This window comes from Gobius niger (genome assembly GCF_951799975.1).
Source record: "Gobius niger genome assembly, chromosome: 9".
Lineage (NCBI taxonomy): Eukaryota > Metazoa > Chordata > Actinopteri > Gobiiformes > Gobiidae > Gobius > Gobius niger.
The window spans coordinates 17,938,543-17,958,174 of NC_136860.1; the positions used below are offsets into that span (position 1 = coordinate 17,938,543).

At 43.2% G+C, this 19,632-nt stretch overlaps 2 protein-coding genes across 2 annotated transcripts; both read right to left on the reverse strand.

The window, feature by feature from the left end:
- Positions 1-4,340: 4,340 nt before the first annotated feature.
- LOC306968234 (uncharacterized protein) lies at positions 4,341-10,498 on the reverse strand. Its single transcript, XM_079563571.1, has 7 exons — positions 9,180-10,498; positions 8,944-9,017; positions 8,395-8,620; positions 5,978-7,869; positions 5,577-5,789; positions 5,297-5,442; positions 4,341-5,224 (listed from the first exon to the last, which is right to left on the reverse strand). The coding sequence occupies exons 1-6, from the start codon at positions 9,487-9,489 to the stop codon at positions 5,332-5,334; spliced, it is 2,826 nt and encodes a 941-aa protein (XP_079419697.1). The 5' UTR covers positions 9,490-10,498; the 3' UTR covers positions 4,341-5,224; positions 5,297-5,331.
- Positions 10,499-11,641: 1,143 nt separating this feature from the next.
- chaf1b (chromatin assembly factor 1, subunit B) lies at positions 11,642-18,884 on the reverse strand (the record flags this gene model as incomplete). Its single annotated transcript, XM_079562619.1, has 13 exons — positions 11,642-11,765; positions 12,058-12,146; positions 12,939-13,505; positions 13,589-13,748; positions 13,835-13,926; positions 14,098-14,167; positions 14,247-14,340; positions 16,641-16,725; positions 16,818-16,914; positions 17,014-17,117; positions 18,351-18,471; positions 18,553-18,685; positions 18,759-18,884. The coding sequence occupies 13 exons, from the start codon at positions 18,882-18,884 to the stop codon at positions 11,668-11,670; spliced, it is 1,836 nt and encodes a 611-aa protein (XP_079418745.1). The 3' UTR covers positions 11,642-11,667.
- Positions 18,885-19,632: the final 748 nt, after the last annotated feature.

The window sequence follows — 19,632 nt, forward strand, 5'->3', positions numbered from 1 at the left end:
CTGTGCCTGTGTCTGTGTCTGTGTCTGTGTCTGTGTCTGTGTATACACCTATATATTCTCTTTAATCTTCTACAACATTCTTTTGTCATATTCTCCTGGGGCGCCAAAATTACTTCAGGGCGGGCACTGTATACACTTATAAAGCCACAACTGCCCTGAGGCTTACAGAAAGGTCCCAGTCCTTGTCTAATTTGTGTCGTATGTCTTGCCTAAAGAGACGATGACAATATTAATTGGTCAGCATTGCATTTGAACTGCCAACCTTCTGGGAGACCATCACTCCTAGACCTGAGCCATGTTACCAACTTTGCACTACAACAATAGTTTCCACAGTTACTCCATCCAACTAGGATATGTATCGTCATATTTCTCAAAATCATCTTTGGAGCAAGTATACACATGCTGCAGGGCTGGATTTGACTGACTTTTCCTATCTCTGATATTTTAAAAACATCATCAGGGAATCTTTGTGTTAAAGGTTATAGGGTAGGAATTGGAATATTAATATTAGAATCTGTCATCTGAGCAGCTCTTGCTCCAGGTCTCTTTTAAAACAGTGTGTAAAATGGTGTGAGGTTTTAGATCTATTTCATGAAGTTACAATATTTGTGGTTTTCAGTCTCAGTTACCCAACCAAGTTATAGCCTACAGGTGACTTGATGTACAGTATCACTGATCTCAGCATGAAGCGAGTCAAACTTGAACTGTTTGAACCTACAGTATTTGACAAGTGCAGAGGCAAAAGTTTTTGTTTTTTCATTTTTTGCATCATGGCAATGTGTAAACAAGCAGCAACTTCTCTCCCTCCCCCTGAGGTGTTTTTTGTCTTTTTCTGCGAACTGCATTTGTAACTTTTGTGTTCCACATTGTTTCACTGGATACTTTTGTAAATCTTTTCAGATTTAAAAAAAAAAAAGGAAACAAACAGCTTGCTTATGAGCTAAAGACATTTGACACCTACACATTTCTTATTCTGAAACACTGATGAGTCCCCTCACCGGCAGCACAGTGGAGGCGTCACAAGAGGCACCACAAGGAACAAAAAGGGGTCAGAGGAGGAGAAGATGGTGAAAGACTGTTGCGGAGCAGAGGGAGCTGCGCAGGAGGAAGAGGAAGGAGGAGGAGCTGACCAGTGCAGAACACCATGCTCTGAAACAGGGACAAACCCAGGAGGCGCTGCACCGTTTCAGAGGAGCACTGAAGGCAGTAATCCAGTTTCCCCTACCTCCTAAAACATGCTGGTCAAGTTGGCCCACAATGGCGTCGCGCTCAGTCACAGCAGCTCAGGACTCACCAAACACCTGAATACAATTTAATTGTATGATAACAAATAAGCACTTACTTACTTACTTACTTACTTACTTACTTACTTACTTACTTACTTACTTACTTACTTACTTACTTACTTACTTACTTACTTACTTACTTGTTTTGAAAAGTATATTTTTTAAAGAAGATAAATCCTAAGTCAAAGACAAGTTCAAGTGAAGTTCCTATTCTGGCTATGAAGTGTGTTGCCTCCTATTCCATGCTTTATAAATAAAACAAGCCAAGGCGAAAATATGATTCCTAAAAAGTCAACTTAAAATCTGATCATCAGGTAACCAAAACACCTCAGGTTTAGTGGAATCTACTTACTCAAACAAAAGATTTTGCAAATCAAAATATTGTGGACAATATAAAACAAAATGAAACTCATCCTCCACTACTGAAGTCACACTGGGAACAAAGTCTGTCCTCTTTAGGGAGGCCTTTGAACCGTCCCACCTCCTCTTCCAGAGCTAGGGTCCCAGTTCTCAATTGGGCACAGAGAGATCTTCATTGTCTGGACAAGTTTAAATAATACATATTAAAATCTACATTTAAAAATCAATACATTACAATACATTAAAGGGAATAAAATGGCCCTTTATATTAGTTATCATGTACATGACCAAAATAAAGCCTGTTCTCAAACACTGTGACACTATAGGCGACTGTCTCAGAAATGTATGCAGACTGCTCTAAACCTCAGGTACATTCAAATTCAGCTTCACCATGTTTAGTCCTGACTCTGGGAAACCTGCAGGAGACCACTCCCTGAGTATCTCAGTGCCCGGGATGGTTCATTTGGCTCTAACATGTCGGAAATTTACTTGTACTTGTACCATGGTGAAACTTGAGAAGCAGAGCTCTGTTTTAAAGTATTCTCTGAGAGACAGGAAGCCAGTGTAGAACCCAGAGCACTGGACTAATATGGTAATTATTCCTAGCTCTGGTCAGGACTTGAGCAGCAGCATTTTTCATATGTTGCAACTGCCTTACAGCTTGTTGCTAGAGCCAGTGAGCAGGAAGTTACAGCGGTCTAACCTGCTAGAAATGGAGGCGTGGATTAGTCTCTCCAAGTCTGGTTTAAGTAAGTGCTTTTATTGTCATTGTATAAGCATACAATGAAATAATGTTCAGGTGTTAGGCACAGAATATTTGACCTTGGCTTTGAATCAGAATTGTTTTTATTGCCATGGTCAGTGAACAGGTTCACAAAGTAGGAATTTTCTTTGGAGCAATCGCAATCGAACAGCATGAGTGGCTGGAGCAGGTTGTTAGGTTCATGAGGGGAAAAAACTGAGTGAAAGCTGTCATCGTATAAAGCTCATATTTTCTTACCTGCATTTTTATGTAGATTCCCATATACATTCTGCTGTTGTAAGTATAATGCTGTCACACAGAGTGTATTCATATTTTATATTTATGACCATTTTTTGGAAAGCATCAAGTTTTTCAAATCCAAGTCATAATCCAAGTCACCCCTTACAGGTCACTTCAGTTTCATATCAAATGGTCTATTAAAATTCCAGAGTAACATCAGTGTACTAATAGACTACTTATCAGGTCCTGTTGAAAATATTTCATTTAAGAGTTTAGATCTTAGCCAGAGTAAACACAAAGGAAATAATAATAACAATAACACATTTGTGGGCCCCTTTTGGAATTCTCAAGGTCACTTTACAGACAGCATAAAAAACAGTATTAAAAAAACACTAAAGAATATAACACAAGAACCATTAAACCATTACAAAAAATACAAAAGGACATGTTTAGGAGTGGAATAGAAGGGAGATAGGAATATGATAATTGAAATATAGGGGTCTATGAGGGATGGGCGCGTCTGAACAGATCAGTTTCCTTTTTAAAGATTTGAATGCGGTGATGGAGTCTATTGTACGGATGTCTTGAGAGAGATGATTCCAGAGTCTGAGGGCAGAGCGGCCGAAGGCTCTGAGGCCCATGGTGGACATTTAGGCTGGAGGAATAGAGGAGAGGAGCAGAGCGGAGGGAACAGGAGGGTGTGCAGGTCTGAAGGAGGTCTGACCGGTATAGAGGTGCGAGGTTGTGGAGGGGGGGGGGGGTATTCAATGCGGAAAGAGACCGGGTTTACCAGTGAAGCTGTTTTGAGAATAGGAGCAACGTGATGGGTGAATGAAGATTTGGTGATGACGTGTGAAGCTGCGTTCTGAACCATTTGGAGTTTATGGAGAGACTTGTTTGGTCGGGGAGAGAAGTGAGTGACTGTAGTGTAGGCGGGATGTGACCATGGCATGAACCAGTGATGCTGTACAGTTTGGGGTGAGATATGGACGTAGAGGGTTGATATTGCGGAGGTGGAAGCAGGCGGACCAGGTGATGTTGTGTATGTGTGAAAGAGAGGGTGCTGGCGAGGATGACACCCGGATTCCTAGCCTGAGGGGAAGAGTCTGGGGAAGTTATCAACAGTGATGGAATAATTACAGGATTTTGAGATTGTATTTTTGGAGCCCACTTGTAGGAATTCTGTTTTATTACAGCTGAGTTTGCATAAATTGTGGGAAAATCAGATTTTAATGTCGTCATGGTACTCAGGAAGGACTGAAGGGGGGAGCATGTTGTGGGCTTGGAGGAAAGGCAATTCAAGAACAAGTAGTGAAATAGCAACATCTACAGCGAAAAAACAAGTAGTTCTACAGAACAGACGTACAAAAAATGTGAATAGTGTAGTGCTCTTTCACATGTTTCTCTTCTTTCAAAAAACTGCTTGTTGATTGAAATGATTCAAGAACATTTTGCATTTCCATTCGGGAAAAGTCACTCATATGAATCAGAAGCAAAAAAGCTGTATTTGATGAAAAAAGGAGTTACATAGAGACTCCAAAATCAAAGTTTAATAGAATACAATATGCTTTATTTGTCTCAATAATAAAAACACTATAATATTGCAGAAGATTGATTTGATTCTGATGTTAACAAGCTGAAATCATTCATAAAAACGACATTCCAAAAGTAATGTAAAAGGTAAAATTTTATTATATTTTAACAGATAGCAGGAGCAAGATAAATTTTCTAAAATCATTTTCTCAAAAACATCTCTTCATGTGCACACATTGCATTTATTCAGTAGAAGGGGGAATTGAGGCAGAAGAGCCTCATCTTTGATTAAAGTGAAAAGGGAGAACAATATAATGTCTGTAATGTCAGAAATTCACATTTTAAAAATGAGACACATTTCCCTTTTACAAAAATGGCAGCCTTGGAAAAGACAGTGGACTAAAATGGGTCTACAAATTACACATGCAGTGTTGTTGCCATGCCTCTCACAAATCCACCTCAACTCATGGACGAATGGCTCGAGCAGTTCAATACAATGACGGAACGAGATTGGGAAATTGAATTGGAGCACACCAAACGGACAGCGACCAACACGCCGAGAACAGGCTCAAATCTAACTACTCCTGATTTCAAGTGTACCTACCCACCTTTGCATCACTTCAAGTATACACACCCTGCACTCCTGCCTTCAGTTCATTACCACTTCTTAGGTTTACAACATAAGCTATGACTTAAGTGCACTCAAAGTTCATCTATACATACAAAAATAAGGATAACAATACGTAGCAGTAATAGTTATAACAATCACTTTACATTTAATTCTATACACAACCATGAGGCTGTATCACCGTGGCATCTCAATCCCAACCCCCTGAGTGTATTGTTCAAGTTTAACCTTCTGACGCTACGGAAATGCAAACAACACAGCCTTTGTTTGGTTATTTAAATAACATTAGGAATCATTGACAGCAGCAATGATTAGAATAAAAGTTAAGATTATGCCTTTCCACAGACCATTGTGCTTGTGTGACAGACGCATTATGTACATGCAGCAGGTCCATCTAGTGCCTTCCTCTCCACAATGTCGCCCATAGTCGTCATCCTGGAAAAAAAAACTGACATTTATATTGAGACACATGTGCAAGTTGGAAACAAACAAATGGTCTAAATGTACCTTCAGTAGTGCTCATTTTGTTGAGACATGTCAAGTCAGCCACAGGAACCAGCAGCAATGCAGCTCCGACATTTGTACAACTTGGGGTCATGAGTTCGGATGTGGTTACGGACATTCCTCAATCTAAAGAACGTTTTACTGCAGAGCTGCGCAACACAGAGCAACAAAGGTTAGATTCTCGACAGCGACTTTGCCACAGCACTGTAAAACGGTAAATGTGGCTGATCATCACAGTGAATAATATGTCGTTTTCTATCTTATTTGAAGTAAAGTTTCTTACCGGACATAGCCAATGTTTGCCTTCCACGTGCCGCAGCCGATGCATCATGAGAGAGTCGCAGTCTCTGTAGACGGCAGGGCACTGTGGACAGGTGTGGGCTGACTTGGGGGCTTTGGGGGCTTGGCTGCGTGGCCCTCGTAGTTGCTTTAGCCTGGCTCTATGCACGGAGTCCATCAAGACACAGTTCCTGCTGCTCAGAGCCACCTTACCTTTCTGTCACGCACAAAGAATAGATTGTTTAATAAGACAACTTGAGCTTGGTATTGATTGTGAAAGCACATTTTGTTATAGATAATATGCAATTAATTTAATATGCTCTTTCATGATTTATATTATTCTCATTATTCTAAGGTATGAAATGACGTCACTGTAAAATGTCTTCAAATCTTTAATGAACCCACCTTTGGCATGTTGAGCGTGGCCTTTGACACAGCCGATTTGGGGAGCTTGTGCACTTTCTTTGCATTTGCCCCATCCAGCCGGCTCACCTTTCTCTCCGCTCTCTCTCTTTTGACGGCAGGCAGTGGTGGTGCCCTGGCTCGCAGTGCTCTGTGATGGGACTCGTCTCCTCTAAACCGGAGTCCCGCTTGCGCCACTGAGCGGGTGAGGCAGATGTCCACGCTCTCCTCCTCTTTCTTCAGTCCCATCGGTCCTCCTGGTGTCCGACAGAAGCTGAATAAGAAGCCCGAATCCAGCAGTTTAATGGGGGGCTTGCTTTGGCGTTTGCCTAGATCTGGAGAGGGAGGGTCACAGAACTGTCCCACTGGGATGGGCTCCGCAGGCTCCTCCTTGATGACTTTGTACAGTGCATGACTGTAGATGGAGCTGGGCTTGTGGTCAGACTGAAAATTATTTACATGTGATTGTTCTGTAACTCCAGTTAAGGTTTTCTTCCCATCGTTTATAGTTTTACACTTTGTCTTATCGGGCTTTCTTGTGGATTCCTTCCTAAGCTTTGCCTTTGGAGTGGGTCGACTGCTGTTGTAGCGAGGCGTTTTGATTGTGTCGATCCCCTTACTTTTGGCTTGAGTCCTCTGTGAAGGTGATGTATGAGAGATACCTGAGATGGCGTATTCTGCTGGTTCTGGTTTGATCCGGACCGTGTTTTTGGGTGTTGTTTTGGGAGCGTTGAGTCGCACTGGCCTCTGAGAGCGAAGGTGTGTGCCCTCGCCTTTCCTGACCAGCTCTCTCAGCTCCCGCATCCCACAGGAAAGTCTAGAAGGAGGCTGGAACATGTCAAGTACTGCCCCTTTGCTTCTCATGCTCCGGTCACTTGGGGGAATATGTCGCGGGGAACTTTTTGCCCTTTTAACTAATATTTCATGCACTTTTATTTGATTAGTAGACTTCTTTCCCGTTTTACTGATGAGGTGAGCGTTGACCGGGTTACAAAGAGGAAGTGCCAACGTCACGCCATTATAAGGTAGCACTGGTGTGGAGGCGCGGGGTTTCCGTCTCTTGGTCAATGAATAGTTGTTGGCCTTCAGTTTCCTTAGCCTTTTCTTTTGTCTCCATCCAACCAGATCTTCCGGTCTGGGAAGGAGAGCAGTTCTTTGTAGCCCCAGAACATGCATCAGCCTGTACTTCTCTTGTGCTCGTTCATAGTCCTCTTCATCTTCACCGATGTCTGAAGGCTCCTGCTTTACTCGCACAAGGTTGGACACAGTGCTGGGCTTAATTCTAGGGGAGTTTGAAAGCTGACTTCTTGTATGAGATTTTTTGTATCGAGGAGCGCTTTCAGACTGTGGCAGAAACTTCTGAACTTCTATAGCCGCTCCTGGAGTGGACCGGAGAAGGCGAGTGTGTGATGGAGACACTGGTGAGTAAGTAGGCTTCTTAGATGAAGGTGACTTAAAGTCCATGAGTTTCATTCTGGGAGATGGACTCAAAGGGAGGCCATTATAGCCTTGGCGTTTAGGTGTTTGACGTAAAATACGCCTAGGACTGAATTCTGCAGACTCATCTGATGCATCCAGTGTTAAAGAGAAACCGTCATTCAGACCGTCATGGAAACCAAAGCCTCTTTTTCTCCTGCCCTCTTGAAGCAGGAAGTCCTGCTCCCGGCATGGACTGCCAAAGCTGGAGGTCAGGTTTCTACATGGACGGAGTGGTGTGTGGTGTATCGGAGGTGGCCGTTCCTGCTCTTTCATGAGAGCACAGCAGGCTTCCACTGCAGGCCACATGCCCAAGTGACGAGCCAGAGTGACCACTTCAGGGAGATCATCCCGCCGGACAGACAGAGTTGAGGAGTAGGAGAACTCCAATAATGACACAAGGCTGTCCTCGTTGAAACCTGATCAAAAGAATAATCTTTCATTAGACAGAGACAGGGAATGTGCATTGAAGATAAACTGCCAATGCAGTCCAACTTAAGTTCAGAAGAAATAGGAAAGCCATATGTCAAATAATACAATGCAGTTACTAAGGTTGTTTTCACACAGGCCCTAATTAGGTTGACCTAAACGGGTTCTCTCTTTGCTCCTCATTCCCTTCCTGCTGCGTAGTAAAGCTTTCCTCTCCATGTGCTGATTACGTGCATTGTGTTTAACTACGAGAAAGAGGATGGGGTGTCTCAGAACATTGACATGTTGATGCCTGTTGTCATGGGAAAAGGTTCGGCTGATTGTTGTTACGTGGCTGATGGTGCGGCGTTTGGTGCGAGCGCATGTGAACACGGACTGAACTAACTAAGTAAATACAGTTGATCCGAGGGCGGACTCAGATCGACCCACAAGGTTTTCCAACATGTGTGAAAACGACCCAAGACTGGCTGATATTATGTTGACAATGATAGTGAAAGATAAATGTATTTGGTTACCAGTTAAATCTAAGTCATCTACGCTGGAGTCCATCTCTGTGAAAATTTCCTGGAAGTGGTCGCTGACAGCGGCGAGCACTGCTCTGTGTGCAGAGTACGAGCGACCACTGGTCCGCAGAGTGATGTCACAGAAGAGTCCCGCGTCCCTCTGACTCCTCAGCCTGGATAGCAGCTCAGTGCTGTACGACCCTATTGTCTTGGTGACACATGCTCTGCTCTCCAACTCCTGAGGGGCAATAACAAAAGCACACAGAGAGTCGTTATTACACAGACTCAAGTCTCAGGGCAAACGGCGAAAAAACAACATGTGAATCAGCATTGGTTTTACATAGTGTTTTTCTGGACACTCAAAGACGCTTTACATTGCATTATCCATTCACTCCATACTCGGTGGTGAGTAGCTACTATAATAGCCACAGCTGCCCTGGGGTAGACTGGCGGAAGCGAGGCAACCAGTCTGTGCAATCAGCCCCTTCGACCACCACCACTCACTACATTCATTCAGGCCTATTGTACATGTGTTTAGTGATCACCTGACTTAAAGCTTACCTTTGATTTCTTGTTGCGCAGGCTTAAGCACTCTGGGCAGTTTAGGACAAAGTCTCTGATATGAAAGTACATCCCTGTGAAAAAAGGCAACAGTGAGTTGGGAGAGATTTACAAACGCTAATATTGTAAGTACTAGTATCACAAGCTAGGACTCTGGGATGTATTGATGTAGGGCGGCTGTACAAATATGCAGTGCCCTACAAAGTCAGCTGAAGGCAGGAAGAGGTGGCCCTTACCTTCCCACCAGTAGTTGTCAGCCACACTTTTGTAGGTCTCCTCTAGGGAGAGATGGCGCTGGCCTGGACGTCTCCGGTGAAAAGTAGCAATGGCCTCTTGTCTCCGGTCTTCATCCAGCACTTCCCGATAGTTAATAAAGCCCCTTTCAAGTTTTTTGCGGTACAGCAGTCCATCAATCACCTCAAAGTTCGGCCCACGCCCTTCCGACTTTGACTCCATCCGCCTGTCCGAGTCCAACCAGGGTCTGGACGGACAAAACCTCTCCGTGTGCGCATACTGTGCGTTACTGTGGGTGCAGTCGCCAGCCATTTTACAGAGCTTTTATGATTGATCACAATACACTCAGGAGCCTTTAATGCAAAGCTAGAGGCTCCCGGTGTGCTGTGACTGTGATGTTTGTATCAGTGGGGCCCTTTCGTCTCACTGCAGGAGCCCACGGGCCAAACTTAGTGCACTGTCCTGAACCAGAGTCCATGTGCGTGCGGTGACAGGACGCAACAGATTACAGGCTGCACCTAACAGTAAGTCGTACTACCCATGATTTAACAGTGAAGTGAAGTGTCTGTGGAAAGGCTAGTGAGTTAAGGCTTGCCATGTTGAGAAGTCAGTATCAATGTTTGGTGGTGTGTCCATGGTAAACAATCACATCGCTACATCGCCTCCTCGCACAGAGATACAATGCCAATTTAAGCGTCACTTTGGACCCGCTGAAGGCGTCAATGTTAGAAATACACCCCGAGTTCACGGAAATAACAACCGTTTGTGCCGATCTCACACAGGGTGTCCATATATCAGATGTGAATGTCCATTGTCCTGCCAAGTGAAGATAATAAATTCAGCCAGGGAAATATCGCGCCAAAGAAACAAGAAAGTGGCCAGTTCTGCTGCGTTAAAGGCTGCACCACCTGCCTCTCAAAGGTGGCCCATCTCCCGGCTGTTTCGGGGCTATTTCAGGACTCGGGAGTGGTCTTCTGCGCTGGCTGGCGGCGGACAGATTTACCCCAGGCTTTAACTTGAGATTTCTTTTCCCCCAACTCGAGTCGGAAGCAACATGATGACGCAGCTCTCGGCTCAGCATCGCCGCTTGAAACGACCTAAAAGCGAGGTTGTCTCCGCGATATCCATTTATGTTTCACATCGGCTCAGGGTCACCTCCAAAGCGGGCCATCCTGCGCACGGTAGACACACAGCGCGGATCATGACGTTCACGATGACAAAAATCCAGCCGGTGGGTTAAATGGTCCAAAAATGTAAACTCGTAACCTTCTGTTTGTTGCTAATCACCAGCCTAACCAAAGCGCCTCTTCCCCGCCCTCAGACAAAGGCCATTAGCGGAGGCTTTAAAGAACGGCTGCGTTCTGCCACGTGATTGGACGACGCGGATGTCACTCAAGATAGTTTGCGCCTACTTAAGTCGGGGTAGGTTGACGCCACACTGTGCCGATGTAGGGTTTTCACTTGCTGCACAGCAAAGTTGACGTAATACACGTTCAGATAATCATATTTCAGAGCTACAGCGCTAAACCCTTGTGCACATTTGGAATATTGTAGATTTCAGCCTGTTCATAAAATCAGAGGAGTCAGATTTGTGTCACACAGAGCTGTATAAGGTTCATTTGAACTCTAAACCGGGGTTTTCAGGCCTAGGCCTCAAGAGGAACTGGGAACCTCAACTACTATTTTATTACTTCTGTTGGATAGTTTTGCTCCATCAAAGGCCGTGCACCTTGGGACATTTCAATTGAAAAAAATTATAAAGGTTTAAGGAGGGAAAATTAACATAACTTTTACAATTCAAGAAAACTTTTTCTAAAATGTGAAACTGAAATATAATATGCATCAAATAACATTGATATGTCTGAATTGAGGCAACACAATGAAAATCTGAATTTACTTTGTAGTTTGATGTATGAAGACAAAACATTTCCAAACAACCGTGTCCAGTGAGTCCTTTATTTTTTGCCTTATCTATGGATTACCTCTTACATTTTCATATTCACCAAATTTAAAGCAATATACAAATACAAATCAAGAAACGCAGTGTATAAAATGTCTATTTGAAGACAATACATGTTCAAATGCTTTATACAAAAACAACAAAATTAATCAAGAGCCGACACACTATGGTTTGTTTATATTCAGGTTACAAAGAAAAAAACAAAACAGACAATATACAGTTATTGTGAATCCACATCCAGAGTGTGCTTGTTGTGCTGGAGCTTTCGTTGATAATACTAGCGATGGCTTATCATCAATATATTGATACTGGTGACCGTTCTCAAATAGTGATACAATTCTTAAAAACAACTTTTCCTTTTTTTCTTCCGATTTTTCAGATCAGTGTTGCTTCGAGCAGGTGAAGAGCAAAGACTTTATGTGCCATTGCATTTCTTGCCATTTGAACATATCACATTTATCACATATCAAAACAAAAGTCTCCGGTATTACCCATGTCTAATACAGAAAACACTTCTCTAAAAGTCTCGTCTAACAGCTACTGGTCTTCTCTGCCGAGTCGCTGTCAGTCTTCGGCCGTTTGGACTCTGGAGGCTGGCAGACCGGATCAGACGGAGGAGAGGGGCGTTCTAGAAAAATATGGACACGCCGATTAGATCATTGTGTTGCTTAGACTGTTGAAGAAGCATCTCTTTCATTTTAACCTGTGGGCTTTATTGAACAGGACAGTGGGCAATAGCATAGACAGGAAGTGAGTGAAGAGCAGGTAGAGGACATTTCGTTTTCCAGTTTAGTGTCAGATATCCACAAAGTATCCATGTAACTTTCTGTATGCTATGTATTCTAGCGCAAAATATGAATTGGGCGTCTGGTCTTCACTAATCTACTATGTCTGGTTACCCATCTTATTTACAAACTCACCATGTTTAGCCTTCTCAGCAGAGGAGGGTTTTGTGAAGAGTGAGCCAGTCGCTGGAGAACGGGCTGCGACTGGAGTTAGAGACACCCGCCTAAAATACAGAAAACACTGCAATTAAAACACAAATCCTTTAGTATCATTTTTATATAAAAACGCAGCCTCTAAAGAAAGATAAAAATAGCACAATACAAAGACAAAAGGAAGTCTTTGTGTGCGAGGAGTCATTATTCAATAACTAGCAGGGGGTCCAACGACTCCCTCATACCAAACTGGACATTGTTCTTGTTGAGTGCACTCATTAAAAACAATGAATATTGCTTTGGATGTGAAAACTTAACTGTCACATTTGCACAGACTATTTGTCCATCTGTACAAAATGTTGTAATTAGGTTTAAAAGTCCAATATCACACATTAGGGCAGCTGGAATGAGGAAAAAGCATGGTTTGATAATTGTAAATCACAATTACTCAAGAACTGCCAGATCAGTTATTAGAAGCAAGCTTTTTTTCCAGCTTCGTCTTCACGTTAAAGTAAGGCCTTTCCTCAGCTGCTGCGACCTGGAAAAAGCCATTCATGCGTTCATCAGCTCACGATTGGACTTCTACAATGCTCTGTACACTGGACTCCAAACACAGATTACAACTTGTACAGAATGCTGCTGCTCGGCTCCTCGCCAACTCTCGGAAATATGACCATATCACACCTGTCCTGTACTCCCTGCGCTGGCTCCTGGTCTTTTTTCGGAATTCAGTACAAACCTCTGTTGGGTTTTTTTCTGTATTCATGTGAAACTGACCCCTCACCAGCCATTGCAATAAGTTATAACATTACATCAAAGGACCTGATTTGGTGATGACACGTCTGACCATTAAATGAACTGACCTGGGCACTGGTCCCTTTGGGGTGGTTCTTCCTTTAGGAGTTGTGCTGGTACTGCTGAGCACTTTGGGAGTGGAGGGAGTGCGAGGGGTGACTCTTGGCTGAGCTACAGAGGATGTGGTGGGTGTGAGTGGAGCTGTTTGCGGCTGAGGAGTGGAAGGAGCACTAACACTGCCTGATGCTGGACTCAGAGGTGCGGCTTTAGGGGTAATGGGCTTTCCCCAGCCCTCAAGAGTGTTAAGAGTGATCCTGCGTGGTTGAGGTTTGGATTTGGCACTTGGGGTGACTTTCTTCTCCTCTGGCACAGCTGTGGAACATGGGACAGCAGAGGCATCTTTACTAAGGTTAGTTTTGGTGGACGTTTGGACTGGGACAGTTGGTTGGGAAACAGGAGGCGAGGCTTTGTTCCCAGAACTTTTCTTCCCCTTTTTTTCAGCTCCACTGACTGGAGTAAAGACCTCCAGAGTGGGAGGCTCCTTCAGAGGTGTTCCCAACTCGCCAGGGGAAAAGGACAGAAAAGAGCAGTAACCGTCTGTAGAAGATACAGCCAAGAAGGACCCATCACGTGACCTGAGGGGAAAAAGAAAACCGGATGTACAGGGATGCCAGTACTGACACAGAAATAGACAATTTTAAATGACTGTCCTCCTCACCAGGTTAAGTCACTAAGAGTGTGATAGTGGATGTTAGAAACTAAACCAAAAGGCATAGTCTGCTGTGTGTCATAAAGAAGGATGGAGTCTTCAGATGCCACAGCAAAAACCATGCGATAAGGCAACTGGAGCGTATTCGGAAGAGTCCCCACAGATCCATCTAATGTTGTTCAAGACAGTAAATGGTTTAAACACATTACAATCCTCGATATTACATGGAAAAACTACAACAAATACAATACTAGCCTTCTCCTTTCTTAGTCCTTAATTCAAAGTACACAGGACAGCAGCGCACAGCCAGAGTAGCCTTAGATGGACAGGGCAAGTGAGCAACAGGCCTGTAGGTTAGACACACATTATACAACCGTAAAAACGTGCATTAAATATGCAAATATATTATTATATATATATTAAATATAATTTCTATGGTTTGACAAGGGCAGGCATGTTTATTTATACAGCACATTATATACACAAGGTTGCGGCTACAATAGAAATGAACAATGTACCTCTTGAGGCCTTTTCTAGAAAAGATGTAAGTGGTATTTACAATATTTTCCCCAGATTCAATACAGCCGGCTGAAATGGAAAAAAAGATTGCACCGCTCAAGGAACTATATTCAACAGCACTTAAGCATTTGGGGTTTTTAGCGCAAACCTGGGGCGAGTAGGAAAGACCCGTCTGGGGAAAAGGACAAGCGGCGAAAAAAAGACCTCATGCTGTCATCGTGGAACATTCGGAACGGTTTTGCCTGAAAAATCACAGAAACAAAAGTGAATCGACCGTTAATACAGTTTAATCTGTTAAAGTCTTAAAAAAAACGAATGAAAAAAATCACATTGTAGAGGGATGGACGATATGGCGATTTTCTAGGTGCTCAGTTTTGATTTCATCAGAGTTCAAGTGCATTGAGTTTCAGTATAACAATACCTCGTCTTTTAAGAGTTAACAAGTTTCACTCAGTGCAGGAAGAGACTGGCCAATAGAAGACGAGTGAAACACCACTGAGGCACTGCAATCAAATCCCTATTTTACTTTTATCATATTGACTAGCATCATTATAGAGGAATTATTAGGTGAAGTAAGGTATAGTTGTCAGTACGCATGCGCAGTAGCTCCAGTCAAAGTTCACACCTACCCATGGTGTCAACAAAGCCCATTAAAATCCAGTATAGTAATAAACTATCATAGAACAACTGGCTATTTAGTGACTATTACGTTGCTTAAAGTGGTTTTATGGCGATATACCAGGTTCGCATTCATTCTCCACTGCAGTGCGACTGTCCTCGTGGGCTTAATCAGTCTATGGAAGAGTTTTGCTCTATTCATGAGTGCAATAAAGAAACCTCTCAGCGTTGTACTGTATATGCGAGCCACCGTACATAATCATCACATTTCCTACTGAAAGAAAAGATCCAGAACGTCGTGACGAATGGACTAAATTAGTAAGTTTGATATATAGTGAACTAGTGGTACTATTTGTAGCCGATACGTCTATTTACTTAGTACAACTGTTTAATTTATTTATTGGTTTAGCAAGGGCCACAAGTTCTTTTTCTCTTCCCAGTAACACTGTGTCCCCGTTTCTCACAGAAATCTTTTAAAACATTGATTTTTTTTACGCTCAAAATATTCAGTATCTGTGTCACACTCGGTCATGTTAACAGTTTGGGATACGATCTGGTAGTCCTGATCTTTAACCTGGACCAGCATGCTTTGCACTCGGTGAAATGCCGAATCTGCTTATTGTGACCCACGTTTTTGTGCTTTCAATGAAGTACAATTTACACTGATAGCAGCTGCCACAAATAGTTCAGCACTCTCAATTCTCCACGTGCATCAACTGATATGCACTAGGGCTGTGCAAATAATATTGTTTTACATACAAAGGTGAATGGATCTCTATTATTTTTGTGTAACTAAACAGATTTGACCTTACATCTGGACTCTGCTACATAAAGGCCTCACTATTTGTTTGGGAAGCCTGTTTTTTTCTTTTAATCAGCAGTGTTTTTTAAATCAATGCTATTGATTAAAAAAAAAAAAACATTATAAAACTTCAACATTGGAGCTGAAGGCTTGAAAAAGACTGAAAAGTGGAGCCTATAGGTCTCGTCTTCATTCAAAACATTGTCTGAAAACAAGTGGTGGTGTGCAGGTTCTTGCTCTACAGCGCGAGTATCCACCTCACGTCAGCTGATTTGATCAGCTGTGTGAGGGGTTGGTGATAGCAGACTGGACTTTATTCCTTAAGCAGCAGTCATTTTCAGCTTAGTTTCCACCCCACACACTAAACGGTCTCATTTAACTACAGCGCTAAAAAATAAATATGATTATTCCTATATTGCTTGTTATTTCAATAACATTTACGGTAGCTTGGTTTATAATGTTATTGTGTGTAATAAATGTAATATTATTAATGAAAGTATTATGAATTTAGGCTACTATGTGATAGGCAAACAATGGGCAACTGTACAGGGGGACCCGAGTTGAAGGGGGCCCAGAGGATTAAGCTGCCTTTAAACCAGTAGTTTTTGTCCCAATGTACAAAAATAAAAACATTCAGTTGCAATATTAGCTCATAATATTGTTTTAAAAATGAAACCAGAATACAGGAAAGCCTCTGAATAAAATAACAATACTGTCAGGGGGGAGACGACCACGTGAGCCCCACTGAGGGTCATACTCCGCTGCACAGTGGTCCAAGGAACGGCTCAGGCAGTTTGTGTGTTTGCTCAGACAAATGGGGAATTAGAGAGAACATTGATCAATGGGTCTGTTGTTTAAGCTAATGACATCTCTGAAGCGTTCATCTTATAAACCATATTAGTTACAAATGAAATTGCACATTGTAGATAGACAATAATCAGGGGGCAGACGTATTGTTTGGGTCACATTGTCCAGCCTCAAAATGCAACTTTACAACTTTCAGATGAGTTTATTGTGATGGCAGCAATAACTTTTTTGACACATTACAAAGGCTTTTACTTTAGGAAAAGAAATTGGGTACATGAGCTCTACAATTAACACTCCAGTTCTAGATGCACCTACCTCCCCCTCTGACAATGGCCCAGGGCTCAGCTTACTGATACAGAATGCCTTCTTCTTAGTGTGAGTGCTATACACACGCATGACTCTGCAAGAACACACAAATAATGAGACAAACAATGAACAGACTCTTCGGTAAACATATGGTCGTGAACCAAATAACTCTTGACTGTACTGCACCTGTCACAGCTCATAGTGGCAACATATTGCCCCAGAGGATCCCAGGCCACTCCTTGGACATAGCTCTTGTGGTCATTTAAGATGCAGAGCTTTTGGCCTAAAGTGAGTCACAGGAAAATAATAACATAACCACCACCATCATTCAATTATAGCAGTTCTTTAAATATGTGACAAAAAAATATATAGCTAGGCAAACCTTTGTTGATGTCCCACATGATGGCAGTGTTGTCAACGGACCCCGAGACCATGAAGTTTCCATCTCTGCCCCAGCTCATGTCGTACACATCTTCTATGTGTCCTCTGCAAAAGAAAAGAGAAGGATAGAGCAAATCAAGACACATTTCATGATCTGTACAATCATACCCGTCGCTATGGGCGGGCCACAGGGGGCTGTCCCCGTCCCCCAAGATACTTGTGCCCCCCCCCCAGACACAGATGTGGTGTCGTCTACGTGATACGCAGGTATACGCCGTATAACCACGAGAAGCCACGAAAAATTGGGCAAAGATAGGCTACGTATCACTCATTTGCGCAGTGTTACTTTTGCGCTTTCTGCCCGATTAGAGACCAGCCCAAACTCCACAACAAGTAACTATTTCCTCCCCTGACACGGAGAGAGGGGACCGGCGGCATTTCATCCCTCTCTCTCTTCCTCTGCGGCAAAGGCAGTGACAGGTGCTCGTGTGTATTTTCCTACAAAGCGCTGAAGCCGAAAAGACCCCGCGTTCCAAGTCTGCGTTTTACACTCAGACACTGGAGCTTTAGTGAAGGCTGAGAGAGACTGAAAAGTGGACGCGGCCACAGCACTGACCGAGCCATATTCATGGTCCAATAACGGTGGCGCGAGTGTTGGGGGGAATGTGGGGGTGCAGGCGCTCGTTCTACAGCCCCAGAGTCCGGTCGTTTTCCACACTCAGAAACGTGTTTTCGTTGCATCGGCGCAATATTCTGCACAGATCAGCACTGCTCATTCAGCTGCTTTTGAAAAGGACCTCACTCTCATCAATTGAAGTTTGAGTAGAACGATGTGTTGATGAGGAGGTTCAGCTCGGAGAAACGCCACTTGCAACTGTACTGACGTTTCCGCCACGAGGACTGATGTTGCAGGCTGCAGTTGGTCTGGTCATATTTGCTGTTGATTACGTTTGATGTAATGATCAGTGTGCGCCAGGGCTACGTGAACACCATGTGAAAAATATGTACTTAATAGTAAATGTGCCCCCCCGTGGATTTCATAAGCCCCCCTTAAGACTGACGACTGGCGACGGGACTGTGTACAATAGCTGCAACAATTGATTTGAAGCTAGGACCCAGGTTTATGTTGTAGGACCTGTTGCCTATAATTTCGGAAACTTAAGAGACAGAATCTGCTGTTTTTTGTCTTTCAAACAAGCTCCCTCTGAAGTACCCTCTAAACATGAATGTCCTGAATAAATGAGCACTACACCCCTCATACAGCACTTTCATAAAATATCGGCCTATATATGGCTAGATTTCCCCCCATAACATTCAACTGATCACATTAAAGTCTACCTGAGTGTCTTCACCACAGACCAGCTCTCCTTATTCAGCTGGGCTTCTTCATCGTCCTGGAAAACCGGTGTCTGCTCAGGCTCCTTACTGTCATTCAACTTCCACAGAAAAATGGCAGCATCTGCAAGGTAAAAAGAATAACATAAGCAACTTTCCGCTACGTTTTTCAAATGTGTGTGAAGAAAAAAGCCCCGAGACTTACCGTCGCCTCCCGAAGCAAGAAACTCCCCAGTTGGGCTGAACCGAACCACATTCACAGCTTTTGTGTGCCTGGATAGATTTGACAGGAAGTCCACTAATGCTTTGCCATCCGGACCCACGTCTACTCTCCATAACTTCAACAGTACAAGGAAATAATGTTGATTTACATTTCCCACAAAGAGCACAGGCTGTCTACATGCTACTCACTCTCACGGTAGTGTCCACTCCAGCTGTGGCCAGGCGATGTGTGCGTCCATCAGTGCTGTGCTGAAAGTCCAGACTGTACACTGGCTCTTTGTTGTGCCAGGCGATCTCACAAGTTACCACCTTCATTTTTGACTTCACAGGAAACAATCGTGTGGTGCTACATTTAGTTTATGTGAGAAAGCAAGAACTGTAAACACCGGTTAGCAGAACGGCTAACGCACTAGTTGCTAGTAACTGAAAAGTATTATACAGAATACAACATTCACCACATCGTGCATAGACATTTAGTTATGGGCTCATACAAGCGCGACCTGTACAACTACGTTCATGACTGAAGATATCTTTTAACATTCATACAATGCAGGCAAAGCGCTGAACTTACACTTACCGCTGATGTGTTGACGCAAACTGATGTTTCCCGCGTAGTCTTCAGTCAAAACTTCCGGTTTAGAGGATGTCTGTGATTGGTCAGACGTGCGGAAGAGGCGGGCAGCACGTTCACCTTCATATAATATACATATTATGTATTATATTTTTACATCTGTACAGGGGCGTAGCACCAAATTCTGGGCCCTGGGTACAAACTATCTTGGTCTGAACACAGGCCTGAACACAAAACTCAAGGGCTTCAGCCTGATTTAGTCTCGCCTCACCTCATGTTTAACTGTCATTTTTGACAAGAAAGTTGCCTCTAAGGTCCACTAGAACAGGCTAGTGTTAAATAAAAGCACATTAGAACGAGGCCAGACTAATATCTGTCTTTCCTCATAGCTCTGTGTTTTTACATTACAGAATCCACCTCATCAAGTTTTTAAAGGGGTGTCAGGGCCCTGAGATATCATCCTATCATTATTGTTTGTGCAAAATTCTGTGT

Bases quoted from the DNA above. Each gene is read 5' to 3' on its own strand.
- LOC306968234 (XM_079563571.1), bottom strand. From the start codon at position 9,489: ATGGCTGGCGACTGCACCCACAGTAACGCACAGTATGCGCACACGGAG. The intron at 9,018-9,179 runs GTAAGGGCCACC...CTTTTTTCACAG, and splicing joins TGACAACTACTGGTGGGAAG to GGATGTACTTTCATATCAGA. The intron at 7,870-8,394 runs GTAACCAAATAC...TCTTTTGATCAG, and splicing joins AGATGACTTAGATTTAACTG to GTTTCAACGAGGACAGCCTT.